Source organism: Melozone crissalis, unplaced genomic scaffold (genome assembly GCF_028551555.1).
Source record: "Melozone crissalis strain CALT ecotype California unplaced genomic scaffold, PUWL_Pcris_2 ptg000005l_1, whole genome shotgun sequence".
NCBI classification, from domain to species: domain Eukaryota; kingdom Metazoa; phylum Chordata; class Aves; order Passeriformes; family Passerellidae; genus Melozone; species Melozone crissalis.
Window position 1 is genome coordinate 28,519,852 of NW_026535783.1, and position 27,519 is coordinate 28,547,370.

A 27,519-nucleotide genomic window follows, 5' to 3' on the forward strand; every position below is an offset into this window, starting at 1 on the left:
GCCGGGCTTTCCCCCGCCGAGGAGCGCGGCTGGCCAGACCCCGCTCCGTGGGGAAGGGCTGGCGCCCAGCCCGGGGCGGCTCCGCAGCGAGGGCACGCCCGCAGCGCAGCCCAGCGCGCCGAGCCGGGCGGCGGCGCGGCCGGGGCCGCCCCGGGAGGCCGGGAAGGGCGGCGGGGCGGGGCCGGACGGGGCAGTGCCGAGCCGAGCCGAGCCGAGCCGAGCGAAGCGCGCCGAGCTGCGATGGAGGGCGCCGAGACGGCCAGCCTGCTGGGGGAGCGCAGCCTGGGGCCGCCGGCCCGCTTCAGGACGTACCGGCGGCGGTGGTTCCTGTTGGCCGTCGTGTGCCTGCTGAACTGCTCCAACGCCATGGTGAGTGCGGCCGCCTCTCCCGGCGCGGGCAGCCGCTCCCCGCAGCCGGCCTGGGCTGGGACGCTCCTCCGAAGTGCTGGGGAAGGGGGCGGCCGCCGGCAGCCCCGGGTGCCCGAGCAGCGGGCGGAGGCGCGGAGCAGGCAGGGCACACAGCCCTTCCCTGCCGCCTCGCTGTGCAGCAGATCTGGAGAGCAGGTCTGGCCGCTGCTGCTGCTGCGGCTGCTGTTGCGGAGGGAAGACGGGCTGACATGGCTCGCCAGAGCCAAAAGCACCTCCTGTTTCTTCCTAGAAGCAGCCAGGCAATCCTCAGGGCTCTGCCCCAGTGCCCTGTCTCAGATCCACCCCCTCATCCTTGGAGCACCGGAATCGGTTGTACGCGCACAGTTCGCGCACAGTTCGGAGAAGCGTCAGCCTGGCCGTGCCTGACGGACGGAATAACCGGGTTTTACTTTTGAACTTTGTCGTTCTGGTTATGACTTAGGCCTTCACGCTTTCCTTTCTGACCGGTGGGATCCGGGACACCGAGGGGTGTGACGGGGGAAGGGCAGGATGGGGCGGGAGGGTGTGTGGGATCTCCAAGAGCACAGCAGGAAGTACCGCAGCGTCAAGTCAGCCTGGGATGAAGCAAAATGTGTCCTGCAGCACAGCAAAAATTGCTGCCGAGTACACTTCGTGTGCCATGAGGAGACAGAGAAAGTATTCATCGTCTCTGAGGGTCACATGTTTCTAGCCTAAGAATAGCAGAGCAGTGTTGAAACGCCATGGAAGAGGAGCAGGAGTTAACTGCTGCATTGCTTGCCTGTGACAGCAGATTTATCTGGTCAGGAAAAGAAGCAAGCTTCCTTTCAGGGTCTGTTGCATATGCAGAACACTATAGGAGTGATTATGCACTAAACGGATGGTTGTATGAACTTCTTTTGGCCTACTCTGCCTTGTTCTGAGAGACTTGAAAAATTTGGATGCCAGGTCATATCCCACCTGTTGAACTGATTTAAATTCAGTAGTTATAGAGATAAACCCATAAAACTTCCTCTTATCAAGGCTTAGTGTATGAAAAAGAAGCCCAGATCTTTGTTCATCAAGTCTTTGAGGACATTGTTGATAATTATCAGACTGATGTAGAATTATTCATGTTCTTGAGGATTACCATGCTGTGAATGCGGGCTGTCTGGCAGACAAGATCAGGCACTGCAACCTGCAAACATGTAAATGCTTTGAAGGATGATTAGGTATTCCGTGATGCAAGAGTGCTGGAGTAGAGAAATGGAAAAAACATAGTGAGAATTTGGCTGTATATGGGGAAAAAAATTAATGCACCTTCTCAGTGGAAAATCAGTGTATCCTTTAAGAGTGTAAAAAAGTGTTCTGCAGAAAAGCCCCGCTGCTTGCTTGCGGTTAAGTTGGCACAGCCGAAGAACATTATGTGACACGAAATAAACCCTGGAAGTGGATGGTGACAGCATGGGTGAAGGAAACTGTACCAAGCCTTTTTCATGATGTCTTGTCAGATTTTGACTTTGCTGAAATCTTAAAGGTGAAACTTTAAGAAACAGATCTTTTCAGTATATCTGCAAGTATTACTGTGTCCTCAGTGTGTTGCTGAAAACTTTGTAGCTCTGGAAGATTGACCTGTTCTGTCTCCTTTGTATCTTGACAATTTCCTGACTGCCCATAATACTATTTTTCCATGGTATGAAATTAGGCGAGAACTTTACAACTTCAAAGCTGGGTGCCTAGTAAGTATCCTAGAGTGGAATTACTGTTTCTAAGCCATTGCAACGATCTGGAATGGCAACTATGCTAACATATAAAGTTGTAAGCAAACATTTCCTGATGCTAACGTCTCTTCTAAATGTTCCTGATAAAAATCACATTAAAATCGACGTAGTAGTTGAGTCCATGAAATCAAAGTGGTTGGTTGCTATTTAAAAGTTACAGACGAAAAGATTAATTAACCAGTTCTGTAATGTGAAAAATTGCCCTGCAAGTTGTGTCATCAATTCCCATGCAGATGTTGCGTGCAGCACTTTGTTTTATGTACATCTATGTCAGGCTATCTGCAAATGCATGTAGTGAGGACAGGACTTTTGAATTGTCTGGCTTGAACCACATTTGCTGGATCAAGCTTCCAGAATGATGCCTTGTATTCCTCATTCTTGTCCATTGACATGCAGTTTTCTATTAAGTACTGAGTGGGGGAGACTTTCAGTGTCAAGGAGACAAGGTAGAAGCAACTTAACTGCAGGACAGCACATTTCGTCATGCAGCAAGTACAGGCTGAGAAAGGAGTATTTCTTAGTCTGGTTTAGAGTGTGATTGAGCAAAGCCAGAGCAGACCATGTGGTGATGAAAGAGGCACTCTTCCCTATATCCTCCTGCTGTTTCATTGTGTGAAATCCTTGCATTAACTGGAGCAGAGTGGAGTTAATATGATATAGAGGCTTTTACGCCAACGATAAATATAGCACCTTACTTGTGCTTCTGTTACTGACTTGAGTTTAAAAGCCTCTGTCTCTCCCTGCTGTACAAAGTGGGTACTACCTTATCAGGAATTTGTTGTCATTTCCTAAATAGGGCTGTTCAGGGAATTCCTAGCTGACAATATAGTCTAAAAAACTGCTGCTTTATCTTAGGAAAGCCGTAAGCAGACATCAGCATAATATACTTGCTGCCTGAAGTCGTGTGCAGAGAGGATGTTGTGACCACAGCTAAGCTTAGATGATTTATCCCCAGCTGTCTCTTGCAGCACTCCTGATGGGGGGGTTGACATACCTCTCTCTGTGGTTTCTCCCCAGATTTGTTTTGCCAAACTTACACTGTGGTTTTGAGTATGATTTTTTTCATCCGAAGGCTTAATGTTTAAGAGTATTCATGCTGTGCTTGCAGCTGCTGTAGCACATAGCTCCTCCCCTTTTTCCTCCTTCCTGTGAAGCTGAACAGGTGGGAACTTTGTGTTTCACAGGAGGGACTTTCTCTTGCTTTAGCACTGGAGACACAGAAAAAGACAGAAGAATGAAACCAAGAGTGTTTACTGCCCAGTGCTGTGCTCACCAGCATGAGCAAGCTGGGAAGGAGCAGGGGAGGAGATGGTTGGCGCTAGCTCACACTTGGCAAAGTGGCTCCTGACTCACTAAGTGGAGGACTTACACTACCACTCAGTGTACCTGGGAGAGGAAGGAGAGCTGCACAAGTGGAGCCTGGCGTGCTCCAGGGCAGGGTGCACACGCTCCTCACCCACACCTGTCTGCTCCAGCAGTGCCCCTGTTGATACGCGTGCGCACACAGCTGCTGCTCTTTTTTCCTGCTACTTCTCTTGAGAGCTGTAGAGACTAAAAGAGACATCTTGGCAAGGATCTGGCCTTTTCTGAAGATCACACCTCTGTCCTAATGTCCTAAACTCCTGTGTCAGCATGGGTTCTTTCAGCTGAGCACAGGGGCTGTTTGCTTACAAGCTGTGTGTCCCTTTTAACCTTAAAGATGAGGACTCTGGTGTAAGGGCTTCATCATCCAGTTTCAGGGGAGAAGGAGGCAGCATCCATGTCACAGAAAGACCTCTTACATCACCTTCTAAGCTGTCTTCAAGCACATGAAAGAATGTATGCTAGAGTTGGCAGAATTGCTGTAGGTGAAGCCTGTGTGGGGACTGGCGAGCTGTGCTGGTGCCTGTTTCGAAGCAGAAATTCCCATTTCATTCCCATTTCATTCCCATTTCACAACCCCCTTGGCTCCTTCTTTTAAAACTGTACATAAAACTGTACATTACTGCAGGCATTTCTACAGTCTCATTCTATAGTCAGCTATACAGTATGCTAGGCAATGAAAAATGCTCCTTATAGCAACCCTCGCTAGCTGATACTGCCACTGACATGGCAAAGTGGCCTGATTCCCACCCTGCCTGATTGCATATGCTTGCTTTCTGCAAATACTTTCCACTTTTAGAATCTTGATTTGTTCATGAGGAAAGCAGGCATTGATTACCAGCTTGCCTTTTGTGAAGAACATGTCTGGCACTGCTTTTGTCAGGGTTGTACCTGGTTATATGTGTGGTGCATCAATATTGCTGCACTTTGAGACCCAAAAATCTTGCATCCATCATGTATGCTGTTTACAGCATACGTGACAGCTCACAGCTGTTGGTAACCAAAGTGTAGAGCCTGTGTGCAGTCCCACCTTCAGGCACCACTGCAGACAGAGAGCTGGTGTCTCACAGCCTACCTCCTGCAGAAATGGGAGGAAGGACAAACATTGGGCTCCCTTCAAATGGGTGGAGGGAAACCAGATCCTGCAGGTGAAATTGGTCCTGCAGAGTCTGTGTGGGAGTGGGAACAGTGAAGGCAGTAGGGTAGAAGAACTGAACCAGGAGTTCTGATGGAGTTGTAAGGGGAATGAGTGCAGACCTTGGTCTGATTCTGGGAGGAAGAGAGTAGGACACCTGTAAACCCTTACCTGTCAGCTAAGGGTCTACAAGGATATCAGAAAGGACAACATAAAAACTTAAAAATGGAATCAGCATGAGAACAGCTGTAACCTGTTTTGATTACAGGAATGCCCATGCAGGCCTGCAGTTGTCATAAGATCATGATCATAGACTCATAGAATGGTGTAGGTTAGAAGGGACATTAAAGATCACCTAGTTCCATCCCTCTGCCATGAGCAGAGACACCTTCCATTAGACCAAGTTGTTCATCCAGCCTGACCTTGGCCACCTGTAGACATGGAGAGTCCATAACCTCTCTGTGTAACCTGTTCCTGTGCCTCGCCAACCTTAAAGTAAATTTCCTAATATCTAATCTAAATCTACCCTCCCTTAATTTAAGGCCATTCCTGGTGGTTCTACCACTGTATGCCTCATGAAAAGTCCCTCTCCATCCTTCCTTTCAGTCACCTTTAATAAAGATTAAATTTCAGTTAATGGAGAAGGGACCAAGCAGTCTCTGGCTGGTGCAGGAGAATTAAAGTGTCAGCTAGAAGAAGATTAAAGCGGAGGGCAAGAGAGCTGAAAGTGGAGCCAGAACCATTCCCAACGTCAGTATTAGTCAGAAAGTTTGAATGTCAGTGCCCTGGCCCTGGTGCAAGCCTCATTGTCAAAGAAGATGAGGAAGGGCCCTCCTGTAGCTGAGGATATGAGTTGACTGTGGGTAGAAAACATTTCTGTCCTTTTCTTCTAGTGTTGGGGCATGGCTCCCCAGCCAGACAGCTGTGTGCAGGGGGAGTTACAGCTGTACTCCAGTGTCAGCTGGGACAGGCTTGGGGTTCATCAGGGGCCCTTGTGTTCTCTTCCTCAGCTGCTGAACACAAGTGTTTATAGTGAAGAGTGTATGCTGAGATAAGTCTTCCAGACCAGACTAGCAAGCACTGGAGCTTTTGCTATCTTTAAACCTAAAACCACAGTGAGATGAAGGTGTTTCTAAGGCCTGAGCTCAGAAGAGGAGTGTAGGAGCTAAAGTTCCTGCCTTCTTCCTGGAGAAGAAACGTCCAATTATTGGAGAATAAACTCCAATAAGCGTCCATTATTAGACTCTCTAGGTGCATATCTGAGGAGAGAAAGGAGAGAAAAGTCCATAACTAAATGCTGAAGGAGCAAATGCCATGATCTAAAACATCAGTGAAATAATGATTGATTTTGGATTATACTACAGGAGGAGCTGCAATTTGAAAACAACTAATGCAAAATCTATCAGAGATTGCTGGGGAAGTGAGTTTTGACAGGTGTCAGGGGATTGAGCTCACAAACTCATTGTGGCTTTTTGGCTAGCAAAGGTAAGAGTCCCTGTGATTTAGTGGCTCTGCATGGGTGTGGGAACCCAGGACATCCCTCTGGCTGTCCAGAATGGCCAAGATCCCTGCCAGGGGGCCCAGAAGCCCTGGCACAGAGCCTAAAACACCTGTGGTTTTGATTGTGACCTGTGGAGCAAATTACCAACCTTATATGAAGATCAGCAAGCCACAACAGTTTAAATAGAATAATAGTGAAATTATCATGGGGTGGAAAAGTAGATTTTGGGGTTTCTGGAATAGGGGTTCAGGGGGCAAGATGGAGGGATCTGGGCATGTCCAGCCTTTCTCCTTCTTCAGCCTCCATCTTCTGCTGTGATGTTGGCACTTTTAGACTGGTTTAGAGTAGAAGCTCACTGTCTAACATAGGTGATAGGTATTGGAAAGTAATTGTAAACATTGTGTACGTAGTTTTTAGTATAAAGACATAACACCGCCCTGGGGGCAGGCAGAGTGCCTGGACTGTCTTGCTAAGCGAATCTTGGCAGGACAGTAGAAAGAATTTTGTAGATAAGATGCAATAAAAAACCTTGAGACTGAGGAAATGAAGAGCCCTGACTTCTTCTTCAAGCACCAGTCTGGGAGAAGAGACTTTCAAACTCTTCTCGGGGTCACTCTGACAAGCTAAAGATCCTGAGACATGGGCTTCCATGTAAATCTTTTGTTTAACTTGCCGTGGTCCAGAAAGTGAACTGCTGCTGCCTTTCATCATTATCTATTCTAACTTGTGCCAAATTGAGAATTTTTTCAAAGTTTGCCAAAAGGTTTCAATAATTGTAGTACTAGCAGGGCTTTGAAGGAATATAAGCTGTGGTAGGTGAGTGAAAATTGCTTGCCAGCATTGCAGTCAGGAGTTGACCTTGTGGCATCTATTGAGCTGCATTTGGAGAAGCTCATGTGAGCACAGATGAAGCAGTGCAGTGCATAGCAAGGACTCATCTTGATGCCTTCTGCAACTCGCACTGAGGCTCTGGTTTTGTGTGGCCTCTCGGGCAATGGAGCTGCATGCAGCTTGACCAGACCACAAAGGTGTATTTCCACATAGTGAAGCTTGTGCAGGGACTGAAAATTGCAATGACTGAACAACCCTGCAAGAGGTATCTCTCTGTTTCTACTTTCTTTATCTGTTCCAGAAGACAACAAGCTTCTGGGGTCTGACATCGCATAACCCCACACATTGTCTCTCCCCTTGTATCTGTCACTGTGATCTGCAGTGGTAAGCTTTGATACAGGCCATTCAATTAAGACTTGGACTTGATGGTCCTTGTGGCACGCTTCCAGCTCAGAATATTCCATCATTCTGTGATTCTGTGGTTTTGGTGTGCCAAAGATGAGTGAAGAAAATGGCCCTTGGAGAGTGCTGGAGGCCAGAACCTCTCTCTGTCTCTGTTCTGCATCCTTGGAGCTTACAGGACTTTGATCTCACCAAGAGAGAGCTGCATCTTCTTTAAGTGCTCTGAGGGGGCTTACCTCAGGGCAGCCCCTATGTAGGTGCCAGCCTTGGCAATGCAAAGTTTCAGAAAAGCATGTTGGATAAGGGCTCTAGCTTCCAGCAGAAGAGCTTATTAACTGCTGTGGGTGAAGTTACCATAACTGGGAAAACCAAAAGCAGAAGGCATACTGACTGTGTATTTCCCTGAGTAGGCAAAACCCCACAATGCCACCTCTTTGTTGTAGGGGCGTTTGGTGGCCTCTTTGACTACAGTTACATCTTGAGCTCCATTGCCCAGTTCTGAATTTCTGTGTTAGAACAACACATGGTAAACAATGAAACATACTTTTTCTGTCCAGACCCATAAATAGACCCACTTCCTATTTTGAGGGACAAGCTGCAACTTTCCACCCTCCATGCTTTCACATGGATATGCTAGGACTGGAGCTCTTGCTCAGGATAGGAATATGGGGCAGCCCCTATGCTTGGTTTTCTGCATGAAATGGTTTTACTAGATATAATGAAATTGTGCCAGTGCTTGGTCCCAGATCACCTAGATGCATACAGTCACTGAACAGAAAATGCTGTGCTTTGGCTTGTGGCATCACTTTCCTAATGATGTAATGCGTGGTTGATCATGTTGTGTAGAGGAGCAAGGGGATGAAAATGTACCTGAAGCTGGCTTACAAAATATATCCTCTCTTTAATTGTTTCCTGGTAGAGTGTTTCATCACCACCACCCCTGCGTAGAAGGCGTTGAGGAACGCAGAAGTGCTGTTGTTGGAAATACACAGCTGGGATTTGTTTAGCAGCAGTTTAGCATCCCATAAGCAAACTAATGCTCATGTCTTAGTCATGCTTGTAACATCTAAACAGTTACATTAGCATTAAACAATTAAACTCCCATCCCTGTCTGATGGAAGTCTGGAAAGTGACCTGGATTAATCTCCTTGTTATCTAAGAGTACAGTCTGCTTCTGCACCTAGCGTCTTCCTTCACCAGGTTGTAGAAGCTGAGTAAACACCAAATCCATCTCCTACCAGACCTTTAAAGGATATCACATAGGTGTGTCTGAGCCCAGCATGCTGATAGGAGCTCTGAATTGAATACAGGAGGTACAGCATGGCAGCTTCTTTCGGAAAAGAAGAAAGGGCTGATGCTAGCAGTCCTTGCAAGGCTGCTGAGAATATATTCAGGGCTTCTCTGTTACTACCATTTACTCATTGCCTCCCTGCCAGGGGAAAAGCCTAGCTAAAGAATCATTTGTGTGTGGCTGTTGTCACACGGTGGCTCTAGGGAGAAGAAAAGCCCATCTCCCCTCTGCTCCTATATAATGTGACAGTTTTTATGGTCCCTATCATGTAAGAAAAAAACCCCAAGAACCCTGGAAATAACAAGAAACAGTTTGTAGGAGCACACCTTTCTCTGAGATTTTCCAAGTCTTTTTCAGTTAAGTGTAAATGCCACATCTGATGCTGGGTGCGGGATGCAGGCTGTGAGGAGGAAGCTTGTGATGACAAAAGGGAGTACCTGGAAAGCAACTGTGGCTGTAGTTCTTTTGTGGAAAGCTATAACTGAAGTTTTTGCTCACATTTCTGCAGACTTTATAACCTTGAGTATTCAGCAGCAGCAAGATCATCCTGTAACAGTGAGGCAGCCTGTAATCGACATCATTGAATGGTTAGGCCATTTGATAGGTTAAACCAGTCTTTTTGAAAAGCACTAGGATGCATCTTGGCAAAGAATCTACAGAAACATCCTCTAACTTGCAGTACCTCATTTTCTTTCTCATGGATGTGATCTCAGAACCTGATTTTAGGATCAAGCAGTTCTTGTCATTCTCATAAGAAACCAGAAGCAGACAGGAACAATGAAATCAGTGTCTACAACAAAGTTCAGGGAGCTGTGTTCAGATATGGCGCTGGAAGAAATGTGGACAGTTGTTGAAGTACCTCTTTTGTGTGTACCTCCCTGTTAGGTGTTCTAATACATTAAATAATGCAATCTCTAGGTAATTTTATATCTGTTGAGTGTGTCTAAGAAGGCAGGGAATAATGTATCTCTTGGCTGACACATAGTAAAGTTCTTCTTACAAGGCCTCATCCAGGTGTTAAAATGGAACTGAAAATACCAGTCCAAGTTTAAGGGATCTTAGCTGTAGAGAGGAGGTGGCAGATTCTATTTGTTTATGCTAACACAGAATGAGTCCATGTGGTTTCCATCAGGTAAGTAAATGCATCAGAGCCAGCCTGTTCAACATGGGGACAGGAAAGGTACTGATTTCTACTTTTGCCAGCCTCCAGCATCAGGACTAGGGGACTGGGGATGAAGCAGTGAAATGTAAGGGGTGCTCTGGGCCAAGTAACTGCAGACACTGAAGATTTGAAATTTTATTACCAGCCTTAACATCACAGTTTCAAGGAGAGACTAAGACAACAAGCCTCCTCAAGACTCAGTTTGAGGGCATGCTGAATTACTGTTCTGCTGGGAGTGTTCATGCTTACTGATTTTCGGTCTTTGTTCGGCAGCTCTGGCTGACGTTTGCTCCTGTGGCTGATAAGACAGCTGCTTACTTCCACATTTCCCTGGAGACAGTCAACTGGCTCTCAATGGTGTACCTCCTCATCTCAATCCCATTTGGTCTGGTGGCAACATGGGTCCTTGACAGCGTGGGGCTCCGCTGTGCTGTGAGTTGAAGTGTTCTGCTTCCCTGAGGAAGTTTCACCTAGAGGTAGCAGTAGAAGCACAAATCAGTAATGTACATGCTTTGAATAGGAGTCTTCCCAAATGCTGCAGAGAATTAGCACGTTGGAAGCTCTATCCTAGTTCAGTAACATCACCTCTGTGGCGATGGTGGAGAGAGCAGTGGGAAAAATCAGAATAAAGTTGTATGCTTGCCTTTTCCAGCTTTAGTTTTCATTGTCTTAGCCAACTGACAGGGACAGATATTGTGAGCTGACTCTGTGAAGTGCTTTCTGTAATTGGGTCAGATTTGCTATGGAAAAGTCTTAGCGCCACAATTTTGTTGTCTGGGCCAGTTTAAGGAATAGCAGGACAGAGTGCAAGCAAGAGACCCCTATCAGGGTAGAGCTTGGTCTCTGCTAAGCCAGCTTGCGATCTGTGCACAATCCCAGAATTGTGTTGTGGAATGCAGCAGTGAAACACTAGCATGCTAATAGAATAGAAGAACATTTGCAGGATCCATAAGCTGGATGATTCGTTGCCATTATCTTTGGGTTGTCACAGCAAAATATGGGTGATGGCGCAAACTTGATAGCAAGGTGTAATTAGCAAACTTCAGATTTCTCATCAATGTGGTTCTTATATGGGGCTGAGACCTTGCTCCCTGTCACCCAAGACACTCCCTAAGGAGGCGGGTAGGATCAGGAGCATCTCACAGTGGCCCAGAGGGGTGGGCAGGGTCTGCGGGCAGTGATTACTAGCACCCAGTGTCTCCTGTAGTGTGTTTGAGACCTTGCTCATGCTAATCCATTGTATTAAGTTCTTCCCTTCAGGCTTCAGCACGCAAACCCTGTTTGTTTCTGCTCACTGCAGGTGGTCCTGAGTGCATGGCTGAACATGGTTGGTAGCATCACCCGGATGTTCAGCGTTCTGAAGTTCCTGAGCTTGGGTTCCCAGAGTTACTGGTACCTGTTTGTTGGACAGTGCTTCTCTGCATTAGCACAGCCTCTTATCATCTTTTCACCAACAAAGCTGGCAGCGCTATGGTTCCCAGACCACCAGAGAGCAACAGCAAATATGATTGCATCAATGTGTAAGTGATAGCTGCAAAGTAACATTGCTGCCTCACAGAACTTGCTAGCAATTTGTTTGCCTTTCAGAGGCAGCAGGCAGAAGAAGTCCTTTGTACTTCAGCCATTTGCCCTTGCAGATACAGCTTCACCCAAAAGTCTTCTAGTCATGTGCAACAACACAGATGAACAAGAAGTGGATATAAGCCACATCCAGGTGCAGTGCTCACCACCCAGACTCCTAACCTTCTTTCTCTCTTCCAGGACCAGGTTGTCATCTTTGCCTAAATATCACATAGGGTGACAACAGCCCTTAATGTTACTAAGTCCTTAGTGGCCTTAATTTTGCAGTTTCTTAGGAAGGTGTCTTAAATTGCATTGTAGTGCCAGTGGTCACAGTTGCCAAGTTCTGTAACTGGATGGAGGGGAGGTGAGGCTGCTGTGGCAATTTTGCCCACCAGTTTCATCCAGTAGGAAGGCTGAGCACATATTCCTAATTGGTATGTATGCGCACACAAACAAAATATACTTGTCTGTCTGCACAAACATGTTGGGGATGCTAAATGGCAGGACTATCCATGCAGAAAGCACACTTGCCTTGCTAAGTGCCTGGAATCTGGGAAACTGGATAAGCAGATAAGCTTGCTCTAATCACATTCCTCTCTTGGCTCCTTTGGGCACAGATAGAGACAGGATACCACACTTGATGGACCTGTTTCCTCTCTTCATGTGATGCTTTACTCAGCAGCCAAAGAAATCTCTTCCTCTTTTCTCCAAGGACTTGAGAGGAGCTCCAGAAACTGGGCTGGTTCACTGGCTCCAGCTGTGGAGTCTCATAGTACCTCTATGTGTGTGGCAGCCCCATCTGTCCTTCCCTCAAAACAGCAGCAGCTGCCTTCCCTCCCCATTGCCTTGAAGCTGTAAGGAAGGGTTAGGCATGGAGAATGAAGAGCAACCCTATGCAGCTTTTCTAATGCTGCTACTGGACTAGAGCATGGGCAGTCTTGTTTAGCAAGAATGGATCTATGGTGTCAGAACGAATGAATTATTTTTGCACTGCTTTTCCTAGTGCTGAGACAGACCTTCACCTTCGCTGTTGGAGAAGGAGCTCTGTTGTCAGTGTGGCACGATACAGGCATTACCAAGGACCAAAGAGCATTTTATTCACACAGCATCCTCAGTCTTTACAGAACCAAATGAATCTAACTATGACAAAGAACAAACCTGAAGAGCAAGGAACAGTGGAATCCCAAGACCTGAAGCTGTTCAGTGTCTGGCATGTTGGGATGTCAGAGTGCAGGCTGAGTGGTGATTATTGTCTGCTGCAGCACCTGCATGTTGCTCTATGGAAGGCTTCCATTAATAATGCCTGGTTACATCCATAATGTCTGCTGTACAGTATCAGGATTTAATTTCAAGAAAATTTAAATGCTTTCTGGAAGGAGGATCTGCTGCAGCCCCAGTCTTTTAATCCAGTTTTTAATTAACTCATGGCAAATGTCATTATCTCAATGCTCTTTATGCCCTGTGTATTCAGTCTTGTTGCACCTGTCTGTCAGATAGTTATCAGCTCTTCTCTACTTTGTCTTGAAAGACTTGAATGTCTCTTCTCTACTTTGTCTTTAAAGACTGAATGGCTCCCACCCAGGCACTTTACAGCCAAATTTCCCTTTGCTTCTTCGCACTTGTCTCCATTCTTCCTGTTGCTGATGTGAGCTTTTTGTGTCATCTTGCTCCAATTTATCAGTGCCCGCTTCCTGTGTAATTAATGCTGAGTAGCACTCAGAATTCCAGTTCCGTCAGTATCAGTGCTGCATACAGAAACTGGCTCTACAGCCTTCTGCTGTTAATGCCTATGGATAGGCTTCCATGGGCTTTTGTGATAAATATGAACCTTGCACCCAGGATCCTGCTGAGCAGCTGAAATTACTATGACTCAGCTGTCATAATGATTAGTGACTCAGCTCAAGTGTTTGTTCTGCCCATCACTTGTAGAGACTTACTCAGAGAGAAGCAGTGCAGGGCCAAGAACTCATCCCCTGTAAAGATCACAAGAAATTCTCCTGTGTCAGAAAGAGAAGGAGTTGTCTGAGTGCACTAAAGTGACCTCTGCTTCATTCATAGGAGTGTTCATTTACTGAAGTTTGTTGGTATATCACTTTCTTCACCCTGAAGAGTTCCAGTGCATCAGGATCACTGACCACAAAACACAAAGCCCCACTGCAGAGTACTGCAAGCTAGTCCACCAGGATCTCTCAATCATAATGTATAGTTGATTAACTCAGTGGCCTCCTTTCCATTCATAATCTAGGCCATGCAATAGCTCTTGCCAGCTCTTCCCAGCAACTGAAATCATGTAATTACTCAAGTGGTCTCAGTCTTTTCAAATTTAGCCCAATGCTCGCCTATACCTTTCCAGCGCTCATCTACACTTTCTGGAACTTCTTCAACATGCTGATAGCTCATGGAAACAGCTGACTAGTTTACAGGCAGTCCCCTACAATGCCCAGTTGCATTTTACCCCAACAGAGAAGATGTAATCCATTCTCCTTGGAAACTCTGTTTAATTGTTTCCATGTACTTAGAAGCAGGTAATATTTCACCGGCATCATAAGCTAGTACTTTCCCAAGCACAGAGTAGAAAAACTACAGTTGTGTGCTACAGGATTATTAATGATGCCTCAGCATCATTATAGAGCAGACAGGGGTGGAAGTCACCTCTTGGGATCATCTTGTCCACCCCCCTGCTCAACCACAGTTGTCAAGACCAGGTTGCCCAGGTTTATGTTGAGTCAGGTTTTAATTATCTTCATGGATGGAGGCATAGGAGCTTATCTGAGCATCTTGTTTCAGTGCTGAACAGCTATCACAGGAAAGAAGTTTATATTCAGGTAGAGTTTCCTGTGTTACACTTTGTACGCCACTGAGAAAAGTCTGGTTCCATCTTTATAATTGCTGATCAATGTTCTTTTCTCCAGGCTAACTAGTCCCAGCTGTCCCAGTGTCCTTAGGGATGAGAGCTGTTCCAGACCTTTAATCATGTCTTTGGCCTTTGACTGAACTTGCTCCACTAACTTGGTACCTTGTATCAAGGAGCCCAGCATTGGACTTGGCACTCTGTATGTTTCTCACCAGGACTTAGCAGAGGAGGAGGATCATGATCTTCCACCTGCTCTTCCTAGTGCAGCCCAGCGTGCTGTTGGACACCTTTCTGCAAGGATTCATTGCTAGCTTATAGTCACCTTGCAATCCACCAAGACTCCACATCCGTCTCTGCAAAACTGCTTTCCAGCAGCTTCTCCAGCTGATCGGTCCCACCTCTTTAGTGGCTTCTCACATGACAGCAGCTCCAGTCCTCTAATCATCTTTTCTCTTTTCTGGACCAGTAAATTCATGTCTCTCCCACACTGGGAACCTGAGAACTGCTCACAGTTCTTCAGATGTGGACTTGCTAGTGCAGAGTAGAGGGTAAAGACCAGCTCCTGCTGACAACACTGCCTAATGCTGAGCCCAGGATTGTGGTGACTTTCTTTATCAGAAGGCCATGTTGCTAGTTTATGGTCAAGTTAGTGTGTACCAGGACTCCCTGCCCACTTCTCCTCTGGTCCTTCTTTGCAGAGGTGCTTTCCAGTTGGTGAGTCTGAAGGGGTACTGGTGAATGAGTTATTTTTCTTCCCAAGGTGCAGCATATTGTATTTCCTTTAGTCAAACTTCACAAGGTTTCCTTCTGCCTATTTCCCCAGTCTATTGCAGTGCCTCTGAGTGGTGGTACAGCCATCTCTTCAGCAAGTCACTCCTCCCATCGTCACATCATTTGCAAACCAGCTGTGGGTGCACTCTGTCCTATCATCCAGGTAAACTGTATGGCCCTAGTATCAACCCCTGTGGTGCATCACTGATGACAAGGCTCCAGCTGGTCTTTGTGTCAGTGATCACAATCCTCTGGGCCCGGCCACTTGGCAGGATTTCAGTTCATCTCACTGCTTCGTTGTCTAGACAGTACTTCCTCAGCTTGTCTGTGAGGTTGTTATGGAGACAGTGTCAATTGCTCTTTCCTCATCCATCCAGCAGTCATTTCACTGTATTAAAGCTATCAGGTTAGTTAAGCATTTTTCCTTTTCACAGTTTCATCCCTCATGTGCCTGGAAATGGTGGCAAGGATTGATTATTCCATGACCTTCCCAGGGAACAAAGTAAAACTGAAAAGCCTGAAATTCCCTGGATTCTTTTTCTTGTTCTCCTTGAAGATGGGAGTGACATTTGCTCTCTTCCAGTCCTCAGGAGCCTCTTGGAATTGCTTGTAAAGGTAACCAAAAATGGCCTTGCAATGGAAACAATCTGTTACTTCAGCACGGATGTATCCTATCAGTCCCATGGATTTGTGTGTCTGGCTGGCTTAATGTTCTCCAACCTACTGTTTCTCCATTAAGAGTAAATCTTTATTGCTTCAAACTTTACCTCTGATCCCAGGGCTGAAGAGGTGAAGAAGGCATTGAATACATTTATGTTTTCTGTGTCCTTTATCACTGAGTCTTCTGCTCATCCAGCAAAAGGCCCACATTTCTCTTTCCTTCTGCTGCAAAATGCTTAAGGGTACCTTTCTCGTTGCCCTTCACCAGGCTTACTAGGCTGGCTTTGGCTTTCTTAACCCCATCCCTGCACGCTAGTAGAAAAGCAGATTTTCTTGTTTGACTATTTCCAGAATGTTGCCTTAACATTAAAAAATTGTTGCCTGTAATTTTGAATGTTCCCAACCTGAGTCCCAGGAGTGCTGCTTCACACACTGCTCAGCTCCGGCCCCATAATAATGCAACTGCCTCCTCCTGTACAAAATCTGCAAGATTCTCTGCTGCCATGTAATTTTTGTACTGGATAAGTAGCAGAGATCATATTGTATACCTGCCTGGCCTTTGCAAAGGAAATGTAAAGGCTTGAAAGGTCTCAGGAATGAACCTAGTGTGACTTTTTTGTTCATGGCCTTTTGACAAAGAAAAGTAATGGCATCCTGGTGACCCTCCTGAAGAGCATTGCCAGCAGCTTGAGGGAGGTTGCCTGTCTACGTCTGAAGAACTGTGTCTGGTTGTAGATTCCTATATATAAGAAGGATATGGACGTATTAGTTTAAGTGCAGTTAAGAAGCCACTAAGACAATTAAGGGAAAGGAGCATCTGTCATGGCAGCAGAGGCTAAGAGAGCTGTGGCTGTTCACCCTGGAGCAGAGGAATCCTCTACACAATGTATGCATGCCTAATGGTATAGGGGAATACAGAAAGAAAAACACCTTTGTAACTCTTGCTTTGTAACACCAGGACACATGACGTGGATTCGCCCATTTTAATTTTGTCCCTTTAGCTTGACATTTACTGAGGCAGCCTTGTGAGAGTGAGGACATTCTAGTCCATAGTTGAAAAACAGGTTATACAGGAGTTAGGAAGGGAGTTGAAGGGAGATGGTTTTATAGAATGGATTTCATGCGAGTGAGACAACAGATGTGGCAAGAGTAAGACCACACAGTCAACTTCTCCAAATGTTCCCCTCCTGGTTCTCCCTATATATGCCTTGTTTTGGCCTTGTTCATTACAGTGCTGCACACTGCAGCTGTGATGCTGGCAGGCAGTAGGGGTAGATACATGATTCTGACTGCTTGCATGAAAAAAATATTTCTCTTCTATTTCCTTCCAGCCAATCCCTTGGGCATTCTTGTAGCAAACTTGTTGTCCCCTGCACTAGTTCCTGAAGGAAAGCACATTCCATTGATGGTAAATGAGAACTGCTTTAATCAGTCAGCTGGGCTGATTTGGGTCCAGCTGATTTATTTGTTTGGACATGGTGGAGCTGGAAAGACTGGTAACTTGTCTTGTCTTTTTGTTGCATAGCTGGGTATTTATGCTGTCCCAGCAGTAACAGCCTGTGCTCTAGCAACTCTGGGGATTCATGAGAAGGTCCCGCCAACGCCTCCATCAGCTAGTGCCACCAACTCCAACTCACAGCCATTCTTCACAGGGCTCAAAATGGTAAGTGTTGCAACCTAGGGACTGCCATGCTGGCGTGAGGGATGCAGCCCTGCAAGGCGGGGATATGCTGAACAATCTGCCTAGGAAACAGACTCTGAATGCCCCTCCTCCAAACCTGCCATGGAAGCCCCTTAAAGGAGATTCCTCAGTATTCCTTCCTTCCTCCCGGAGTGGAAGCTGCTCACAGCAAAGCTGCAAGAGACGCTGTCTGATCATTCAACTGTGAGCTGGCAGCCGTTCAGATAGCTCAAACAAGCGGACTTGGGCTTATCCAAGAGGAGCATACAACCTGAATCTTCTAAACAGATGTGGTAACAGTTAGGATTGCACATGGCAAAGCAAAGAAGAATTTGAGCACTGAAGACTTCCTCCCTCCCTAACATGGTCCCCATTGTAACATGTCGTCTGGCTGAATTGCCAGGACAAAGCCACACCTTTGTCAATGGTCATGGGGTTACCTTGTTAGCAATTTCAACTGAGGAGTCAGGGCCACTGACCCTCAAGTCTGCTGTCACAGACAGGCCTTTTTCCTCCTCCACTTATTTAAATTAATTTCTTTTTTTAGCTCCTGAGAAACAAGCCATACATCATCCTGGCAGTGTGTTTTGGAGGAGGAATTGGGATGTTCACCTGTTTTTCAGCTCTGCTGGAACAGATCCTTTGTGAAAAGGGGTATTCAAATGTGAGTCTTCTTCCTTTTCTCACCACTGTCCACATTGTCTATGATACAATCAGATTGATATTCCCTCATAAAGGACTCAGAGCAAAATGAAGACAATTGAATATGCTGCAGTCTCTTATCTTATTTGCTCATGTTATCTAATATAGATCAAGCAGCAGATTAATCCAGAACACAGTCAGACTCTTAGTATAATAGATGACCTGCATTTTCATTACTGCCCATGGCCAGGCTCCCATTTGCAAACAAAAATTTGTTCAGGAAAAAAGAATATTGTGATTTTTCTAAGTCACTCCAGAGCACTGCTTGGAGTGCAGCCTTCGGTCACCTACTCCGCAGTAGAATGGGGCCCAGGCAGGCCCTAGAGTGAAGCCGAAGACCAGCTGATGCAAGCACCTTTTCCTCTTTGGGCAGATTTACATGAAGCCAGGGCAGTAGAAGAGGTCAGTAGTACTGTAACAACTGTTTTTTCATCCTTCTCATTACATCAGCAGGTACTGCTTTTACAGTTCAGCACAGTATGTGCACAGCTGGTTCCTGTTGCTCTCCTCCTCCTGCTTATTAGGAGGCCCCCCCAGTTCAGGCATTTTCTCTCAGCAGGCTGCACTTCAGTCCTGGTATATGTATTGCCATGGGGGTCCTCTTAAAACACCTCTCCAGCTGTTACATATGCACATTAACATGTCTGGCTTCTGTTCACCCCCTCTTCAGCTCCCAGATCTGATATCTGGCTCAGGGCTCTATGGCCAGGTCGCATTTTGCACACTCCATTGGCTTTTAACTGGAAACCTCAAACTTTGCAGCCTTGCTTTATATGCATCCTGATTTTGTCTCTGTGTGACTGGCTTGTCCTGGCCCTTTAGCCCAGAGAAGCTATTCCATATACCCTTTCCTTCCAGTGCCACTCAGGGTCCCAAAAATGTTTTTCCAAGTTTGTTAAAAGCTTCTCTGCTTTCAGGATTGCTGTCTGTGTTTGAGTTCTTATGGAGTTCAAGAAGTGCCACAAGCAAAGGGCAATCAGTGCAGGCAACAGAGCTTGTACCCTATCCCAGCCACTGCTCACTGCCTCTCTAGTTAGACTTTGACTCAGCTGATGTCTCCTCTAACGTGCTTTGGGTGTGCCAGTGCAGGTCCCTGGTTAGAAAAGTGCCAGGAGGGTAATTATAGACATCAGCAGGTACCAAGGCAGTTGGGCCTGTTGTCACCAGTATGGACAAATCACCTGACTGCCCCTGGAAGAGCCCTGTGGCTCCAGGCTGGAATATTTAATGCCAGAGACCTGCTATGGCTCTGCATCCAGCCTCCCTTGACAGGTGTACAGAGACTTGTCATCCTTTGGGAGTGCTGTCACCGTGCTGACCCCACACACTTGTAAAAGCACCTGGACTCTGTCACTTGCTACTCATAGCCCTCTGATGGCCTCAGCTGCTGCAATGGGCAAGGAAGCTTTTCCTACCTCAGTAAGTGAACCACTGGTAGCTGGCAGATGGGTCAGTGACATTAAAATGTCTTTCCTAACTGCTCTAGTTTCTCATTACTTGTTCTTCTGCCCTCCAGGATTTTGCTGGCCTGAATGGTGCACTGTTCACGGTCTGTGGCTTGTTGGGTGCTTTCCTGCTGGGCTTGTATGTTGACCGGACAAGGAAGTTCATAGAGTCCACCAAGATCAGTTTCTGTCTGAGTGCACTTGCCAGCATCATGTTTGCCGTGGTGAGTTCTCCCTTGTGTTGTGCCATTCTCGTGGGCTTATTTCTGTTGCTATCTGATTAATCATCAACTTAAATCAAGGTCATTTGATGTCATAGTGTTTATTAAGCCCTGTGTTATGCTTTGGGATTATCTCTTTGGGCTAAGAATTTCTTGTTTTAAAGAAAAACATTTTACTGAGGATTTGACTGTGGAGCCTGAGACAGACTGAATTGGGATAGAGATAAATAGACATAATTTTACTTCTCCATACTGGATCACCATGTTTGCTTACTGACTCCTGAGACCATTCTTTTAAACAAAAAAAGAAAAGGAATGACTAAGTATTTATATCACAAAAATGAACAAGAATGTAATGTTTTTCCAACTCCTGCCTTTAACAGTGGTGAGTATTAGGGTTGTAACATTAGTGGGAAGGACCTAGTTATATTCTACTTCTGAAGTAGTTCCTTGAGAGAGACAAGAGAGGCAGAAGCGGAAAACACTTGAATTCAGCCAGGAGAGGAATGCACAACCTGGAGACTTTACACCCACGAGGCCAAGTTACAAGTACTGCACTCAGGCACAGCCATTGCCAATGGGAGCCATCACACAGCACGAATCTGATCACAGCACATAGCACCACAGAGGACCCAGAATGGTGCAGGTTTCTGCTTTCCCAGCAGTCTTATCCTGTGCATTTCTCTTGTGTGATAAAAAGTCCAGACTTTGACTAGAGGGTGATCACACCTTCCCTGGGACCAAGGCCCCAGAGATTGTAGTTCCATTTGGAAGAGACAGACAAATACAATGCTTTTGTCAATGCAGGACAAGGTGCCTAAAGCACACCTTGCATTTTCCCTTTTCATTTTCTGGCATTTGTTTTGAGGATGATCTGAATATAATCCAGCTTGCGGGGACTCAGGTGAAGCACTGAATAGGTAAGAGGCTATGTTAGGAGCAACAAGCAAACCTATTCCTCCTGCCCTTCCCTCCTCACCTTCATCCCATCCAGAAGAACTGTTAATTCAAAGTGGTAGAACAAAAATCACCCATTCAAGTCTGTTTGATCCCTTTGTGCTTTGAACTCTGATTCCAGACACATAGAGTTTTCCTTTACTTAACCAGTTTAGCTGGGCCAGGTTTGCTGCCGTCCCAGGACAGACACCTTGTGTTCCTCTGTGGGAATTTATTACATGGTGAAGGAAGGAGGTTCCGGCAGCATGGCTGCAAAGTCCTTTGTCTTTAGTAGCATTGGCTGAACAAGGTCATGCTCTTCCCTCTAGAGTTAGGGACAGGCTGTTCTAGGCACAAAACTAATCTCCAGGTTTTGTAAATATTTTAGGTGTTTTTTTTGTTTGCATTTTTGTTTGGATCCTTTGATATTAAAATCCTAGTGTTACAAATGTGTGTCTGATTTTCTGTATCATTTAGCTGCAGCAACCCAGAATTCTCACAAGTAATCTAATGCAAACATAATTTCCAAAATGTTATGTTGCTTTGGGACATAGGTGTGTATTTCACTTGGCGCTAGAGAGATGTTGAACATACTACTGGTAAGTTACTGACCTGACCAGTGAAGTTACTATAGTACAACCATACCAGTGCTTTTCAGATAATTCTGCTGATCCTCTCCTTACTTCAGTTCAACAGACAACTCTCCATTTTGTAGCCTTCTGTTGACTTTAGAGGGCTGAAAGTAAAAAATTGATTTCAGGAAAAGGTAGGGAATATACTGGTGAGCCGCCCCCTGAGACTTTCTCTGCAAAACAGTGCTGACATTGAGACTTTGGTATTGTTTTGTTTTGCCTGCAGACTTCTAGGTTCAGACATCAGGCCGTCACGTTGGCCATCACCAGTTCGCTCTTTGGTTTTTTTGGTTTTGCTATCTACCCCATTGCCATGGAGCTGGCTGTGGAGTGCTCCTATCCCGTAGGAGAGGGCACATCTACAGGCCTGATTTTTGTTGCAAGGTAAGCAGGCAGATTAAATCCAATTGAAAAATGAGCTTGGGTTCCAGCACTCACACACACACACAGGGATATGGGTGCAGATAGACACATCAGTGCTTGCTGTCCTGCTGAATGTCTTTCTGGTGTCTGTGCACATGCCCCTGGCAAGGGGAGCTGGCTGGCTGAGCCATGGACTTGAAGAGCTAAACGTTTTAAAAAAGGGAGGACTCTGTGGAAGAGGCGCAAGAAGGTCTCCTTTGGTTGGCACAAAGTATGATTTAACCATGCCCAGCACCACCTGCCTCTGAAGTAGATGGGGGCTGCATGGCTAATAGAGGCACCATTCCCAGAGCAGTACAGGGACGAGTCAGTTCCCAGTGCTCTGTTGAGGGACAGTGACTGTCCTTCCAGTTATCAATTTACCTGCCTAGGGCTGCCTCTGGATTTCAGCAGGAATGACTTGCTGGAGCTCTAAGCAGTGACACCAGTGGTATGATGCTATGTGTTTGTATCAGGAGGAGGCACAGCAGCAAGAAACACAGCAGTCAGACACTGCCTTTGAAGGCTGTTGTCTCTTACTGGTTGTGGACTTAGTGACTGCTGCCAGCCAGCTCTGAATGAGGAAGAGGCTGAAGCCACAGCCTTTTTTATATCCTCAGTCCTGCAGCGAGAAGTGTTTCCAAGTCTCTGCCCAGTGAATATGCCTCAGGTTTTTGACAGGTGTAGTTCAACACCTGCTCGCCTTCAGAGGGAGTATATAGTGATCCTGCCACCCTAGCCCTGTGTCTGAAGTTGACCTGGACACCCTGTGGGACAGAACCAGTTAACCAAATGCCTGGGCCAGAGGAATCCAGCAGTAGCTTTCTCTGCTAGAAGGACCATGCTGCAGAAAGAGACATCATTCTCTTCCAGCTGGGGAAGGTGGTCCTGTCTGCAGCACTGGTACCTCAGGCAGGTAACATAACTGCATGTTGTCTTCTCCCCACAGCCAGATTGAGGGTGTGATTTTAATGATTCTTCTACAAGCTCTCACTGTCCGTGTTTCTGAGGATCCATTTTCCACCTGTGCCCTTGACCAGGATGGAGCCCTGGACTGGACAAGTAAGTATGTCCTTGGGAAATTATGCTGGACACTTGGTTGCACCCCATGTACTCCCCACTCTTCTCCAGGTCTCAGTGTGAGGAACCCTGCAAGTCTGATTCCTATTGTAGAATATCTTCTAACCCCTTTTCTGAGTGTGATGGTGCACTCCTTGCTGCTCCTGCTAAACCAATCCTGCAAGATTGAAATAGAAAGAAATCTAAGGTGCCATGAATGCCACTGCTGGCTCTGGGTTAAAATTTCTCTTGCAGTCACCCTGCAGAGGCTTGAGTTTCATAAAACTAGAAAGCAGGTGTTCTAAGGGGAAGACACTGTCCATGTAGCATAACCAGGGCAGGTTTTCATATCGGAGGCCAAGGTTACAAATGCTTTGACTGAAAGCTACATCCCTTTATTCTGCACACACAGCTGCCTGTATTTGAGCTTTGTTCTCACTTACTCCAGATTTCCCTTCCTTTCCTAGCTGGTCGGAAGAGATAGCAACTGAGATCAACAGGAGCACATAAGTGTTTTCAGTGCGGGCTAAACCCTAGTCTTGATCTCTCAGCTGGTTCATGCCACCTGGGGACACCGTAGGCAAAGGCTGACCATCACCTATTAAATATATCCTGCTTGGCTGAGCAGAAACTCCCCAGAATAAGTTCTGCTAGCTGTAAGGGATCAAGGCTTCATAATAACTGTCCCTGAAAAGCAATTTGACTGCTTCACCTGTGAAAGTCTGCAATTTGCCATTTAATCAGATCAGAGCTGGATCTTGGGATTAGGTACCCATTCATATTCCTTTTGTGGTCTGATAGATACAGGAAAAAAAACCTGTGGAGAAGGAGATGAAGATGTTCATTTGGGACACTGGTGAAATTAGAACTACTTCCAGGCTTTGTTGCATAGTCTTTTAGATATACTTTTTCTTTCCCTTCAGAAAAGATTCTTTAAACACAAATTTGTCATTAATAAAAGTTCATGTTAAGTGTACTTTTCTACACATTGCTCTCAGATGATATTACAAGCACTGTCTGTGGAGCTGTTCCCTTGTGGAGCTCAAGTGATTTGATTCAATCTTTTTTGTAATGTTTTTCACTAACCCCCAGGACACAAACGTGTGCACTTACAGAGGGACACACACTCCTACAAGTACAGTGTCTGCTCTGATGTAAGACCTCCAACCTGGGGGGTCATGCAGGACAGTGTTCTGGAAGCCTTCCACATTTTAAGTAAATACTCTTTCTATGCCAGTGGTAGGTAAAGCAAGACTTGTCTGTTACCAAACTGGTCATGTCCCACTGTCCTCAAGGGTATCCTTTGGCAGGAGGTCAGACAGAATGTGTCATTTTGGGGAGTTGGCCTGTCTGTTTCTCCACCCATGGGGAGTTTTGGCTTCACTGCCTAAAAGTGTATCTCTCTCACAGCTCCGGTACTGGTGCTGGCTGGCCTCTGCAGTGCTATGGCTTGTTTCTACGTCATCTTCTTCCACACTGACTACAAGCGGCTCCATGCTGAGACAATCAGTGCTGATTTGGTCAAGGCAGAAGATGCAGCGACAGCACATGTTCCTGAATCCTAAACAGGCCAAAAGGGGATGCCAAGGGCCAGGACTCAGACTAGTGGGCATGGACCAATCCTGAGCTGGGACAGCTGGGATATCTGTGTCATGTTGCACAATAAGCAAGGACTAGAGCAAATAGCACCTTTGCTGTACATCTCTCAGTCTTGTGTTTATTTGGGGATCTGGGCTGTTAAGGGCTGTCCTGCCAGAAAGGTCAAAGTGGCAATGGACAACTATGCTCGCAACTAAAATTTTTAGCTGACTTGATTCAACCTAAAGAAATGCCACAGTGGAGGGTAGCATCATATTTCAGACATTTTTAAATTTTCATGTACGTGGATCAAGGGTGAAGGTTTCAGAAAGATGGAAGCTGTGCCTACCACAAACCCAGTGGAAAACTTCTATTTAAGGACTGTAGTACAGCATAGCAACTCTTCCACTCATGTTGGAACTAATTGTGCCTTTTAGCTAAAGGGCAGTAGAAGCTAGAGCATCCTTCCATTCCAGTGGGGATATGTAAGTATGTGATCTGTAATGGAAGTCTGTTACAATAAGTCACTTTGTCTTCTACAAGAAAAGAAAAGCCTTGCTTGTAGTGCTGCCTATAAAAGAAAATATCAGTAAACAACAGAAGTTAAATACAGCAGCATTTCTCACCCTTCTGCTTCCCTGAAAAATGCTGAGACATTCAGGATTAGCTTGTTTCACTTGGGATTCTGTTTCTTCACCTCTCTTACAATTTCAGTGGTTTAAGTTTTCACAAGAAGATGAAATTGCTGGTTTAGTATTAGACTAATGTGATGATGTCCTATAAAGCATCACTCCTTGGGGAATGACACTGTAGTGCCTGGCATGATGGAAGCTGGCAGAAGAACTGGCAATGGTGACACTAGTGCAGAGACTTGTCATAAGTTTCTGCAGGTGACAGGGGCTTTGGGGAGGAGACCAAATAAGAAACAACATCAAAAAACACTGTTCTCTCTGCAACTGGCATCTGTTTTTTAGTGTTAGATGAGATGGGAAGTGACACAAAAGATCCCATTTGGAGTTCAGTTACACTGACAATTAAAATGGGCACAACTGGATTTTTCATTTTACAGTACTTCCATGGCAGTGTGATGTCCTGCTTTGAGTTCAGGTCTAGGTGTAGTACCTAAGAAATTCTTACTTTATAACACTTAAGTGGTAAAAAAAAAAAAAAAAAAAAAAAAGTTGTTATTTTGTGATGCTTCATGCTCAGATTCAAGGGAATCTGAGTACTTGCTGATTAAGGGACCTTGATGCAAATTGAACCTGTGACTAAGTTCATCCAGTCCAGCTAGAAGACAGTCCCAATGCCAAGGACACACTGTGCCAGAGGAATACTGTACAAAGCAGCTCTATCAGTGCCTGAATTCTCTCTCCCATTAGCAACTGGAAGGTTCAACCTTTGTAAAACACGTTTGCATCCTTCTAAGGAGCCTGCTGGTTCCTACAGCTACAGCTATGCTCTCACTAGTAAGCACTGATGTTTGTCAAAAGGAGCAGGAAAGAAGTCTGAAACCCAAGTGAAACAAGATTGTTTAAACCTGTCAGAGGAATGAGATAGCTGTCTTTTGCAAAACTAGCTGGCCAGTTCTGCAGCCCTGGAACTAACACAACACACCAAACAGATTAACACCAAATTTACCTGCCACTTCTGAATTCCACTGTACTGGGACGCAAGAAGCACTTGATACTTTATAATTTTATATATTTACAAATGTTTATGTTTTTTTAATAAAGGGTGGTTTAAGAAAGCATTAACCTCTTCTCACTGTATTATCTTTTAAAAAGTATTTTATAAATGCAAGGGTGTGTTCGATCTGCAGCACAAAGCACAGGCCCCTGTATTTGCTAGATATGCTTACACTGACAATCTGTGAAGTATAATCTCAGATTAATCTCAGATTCTTAAAATGACCATGTGAAGTTAGCTGCAGGATAAACTATGGTTAGCTCTGTTTTGAAGGATGGGTTAAAGGAGTAAGGAGATACTGCTAGCAACTGTCTCCAAAACCTGCTGTTGCCCTGGTGAGAGAGTCTGCCTTGCACCAGCTGAGACACTATTATCTCTATCCAAGCACATAAAAGAGATGATAAAAAGGGGACACTTTTCTGTCTACTGATGCATGAGACATAGAGGTGTGTAAGGCTCTTACTGGATTCCTGATGAGTAGTTGCTCCCTCACTCTATGGTTTGTCATACCCTGACAGTGTGCCATAAAGGTGTGATGGCACTGCCAAGCAGTGAGGCCAGACAGCTCACACAGGTACCTGCTTTGCAGCATTAGCTGTTCCTGCTGGCTCAGCTAACTTCACATTTTGTGTTTAGAACAAAAGAGGCTTGAGTGTCCATGCTAGTCTGTAATTACCACCACAGCTGAAGGAGACTTTCTGCTGTGTACTCTTCTCTTCAAGACTCTGTAACTGATCTGTCTCACAGCTCGCTTATAGACGTGCCTTTCCTTGGAAAACCTATGGAAAATGTGAAGCTGAAATCTTAGCAGAACAGAGGGATTTTGATGTTAAGGCATGGGCCAGGTATGCTGGGGACCCGTGTCCTTTCCCTGCCAAAGAAGTGGCCTTCCATGACCCCAGCAGTCTGAGGTCTGCAGTTCTGCCTCTCCCCACAGCAGTTCTGTCTGGGTGGGGACAGCAGACACCACCAGGATAGATAGGACAGGTCTCAGATTGCAGGAAGAGACATGTTTCTCCTGGGGAAGGGACAGGCAGCAAACCTGTGTGCAGAACACACGCTCAGGTGGCGCACCTCCTGCAGCAGGTGGCTGAGCTGCAGAAGGCAGCAAGAAGGGTGCATAACATCAGGGAGACTGAGAAGGTGTTAGATAGCTGGTCCCAAGCTCAGCCTGCAGTGGCCCCACAAGCCAATGACCTAACAGCCAGAAAAACTCTCTCACTAGCACATATGGAAGGGAGGGGCTAATAATGCAGAAGAATGGAAGCTTGCAAGGACAACAGGGGGAAGAGACTTCCCTGAAGCCTGAAGTGCCCTTGCCTTGCATAACCACTTTTTTTCCCTGTGGACTGAAGAGGAAAGACTTGTCACATCATGAGAGGCACTGGAGCTGAGTAAGGCAACCCCATCTGCTCCCTGCATAACAACCACTAAGGCAGCCCCATCTGGTCCCACATCACAGCCAGCACAACTAAGAAAAGGCAAGGGGTGGTAGCAG

The 27,519-nt window shown here is 45.9% G+C and overlaps 1 protein-coding gene across 1 annotated transcript; it reads left to right on the forward strand.

The window, feature by feature from the left end:
- Positions 1–216: 216 nt before the first annotated feature.
- On the forward strand, positions 217–26,085 carry SLC49A3 (solute carrier family 49 member 3). The gene is made up of 10 exons (XM_054281931.1): positions 217–369; positions 10,105–10,263; positions 11,132–11,351; positions 17,011–17,087; positions 17,205–17,342; positions 17,908–18,024; positions 19,579–19,731; positions 21,523–21,680; positions 22,648–22,760; positions 24,168–26,085. Exons 1-10 carry the CDS (start codon positions 241–243, stop codon positions 24,320–24,322), a joined length of 1,419 nt encoding a protein of 472 aa, XP_054137906.1. The 5' UTR covers positions 217–240; the 3' UTR covers positions 24,323–26,085.
- The last annotated feature ends 1,434 nt before the right edge of the window (positions 26,086–27,519 follow it).

Coding starts and splice junctions, on each gene's coding strand:
- SLC49A3 (XM_054281931.1), top strand. CDS start 241: ATGGAGGGCGCCGAGACGGCCAGCCTGCTGGGGGAGCGCAGCCTGGGG. Junction 10,264..11,131: donor GCGTGGGGCTCCGCTGTGCT/GTGAGTTGAAGT, acceptor TGCTCACTGCAG/GTGGTCCTGAGTGCATGGCT. Junction 17,343..17,907: donor TCTTCACAGGGCTCAAAATG/GTAAGTGTTGCA, acceptor TTCTTTTTTTAG/CTCCTGAGAAACAAGCCATA.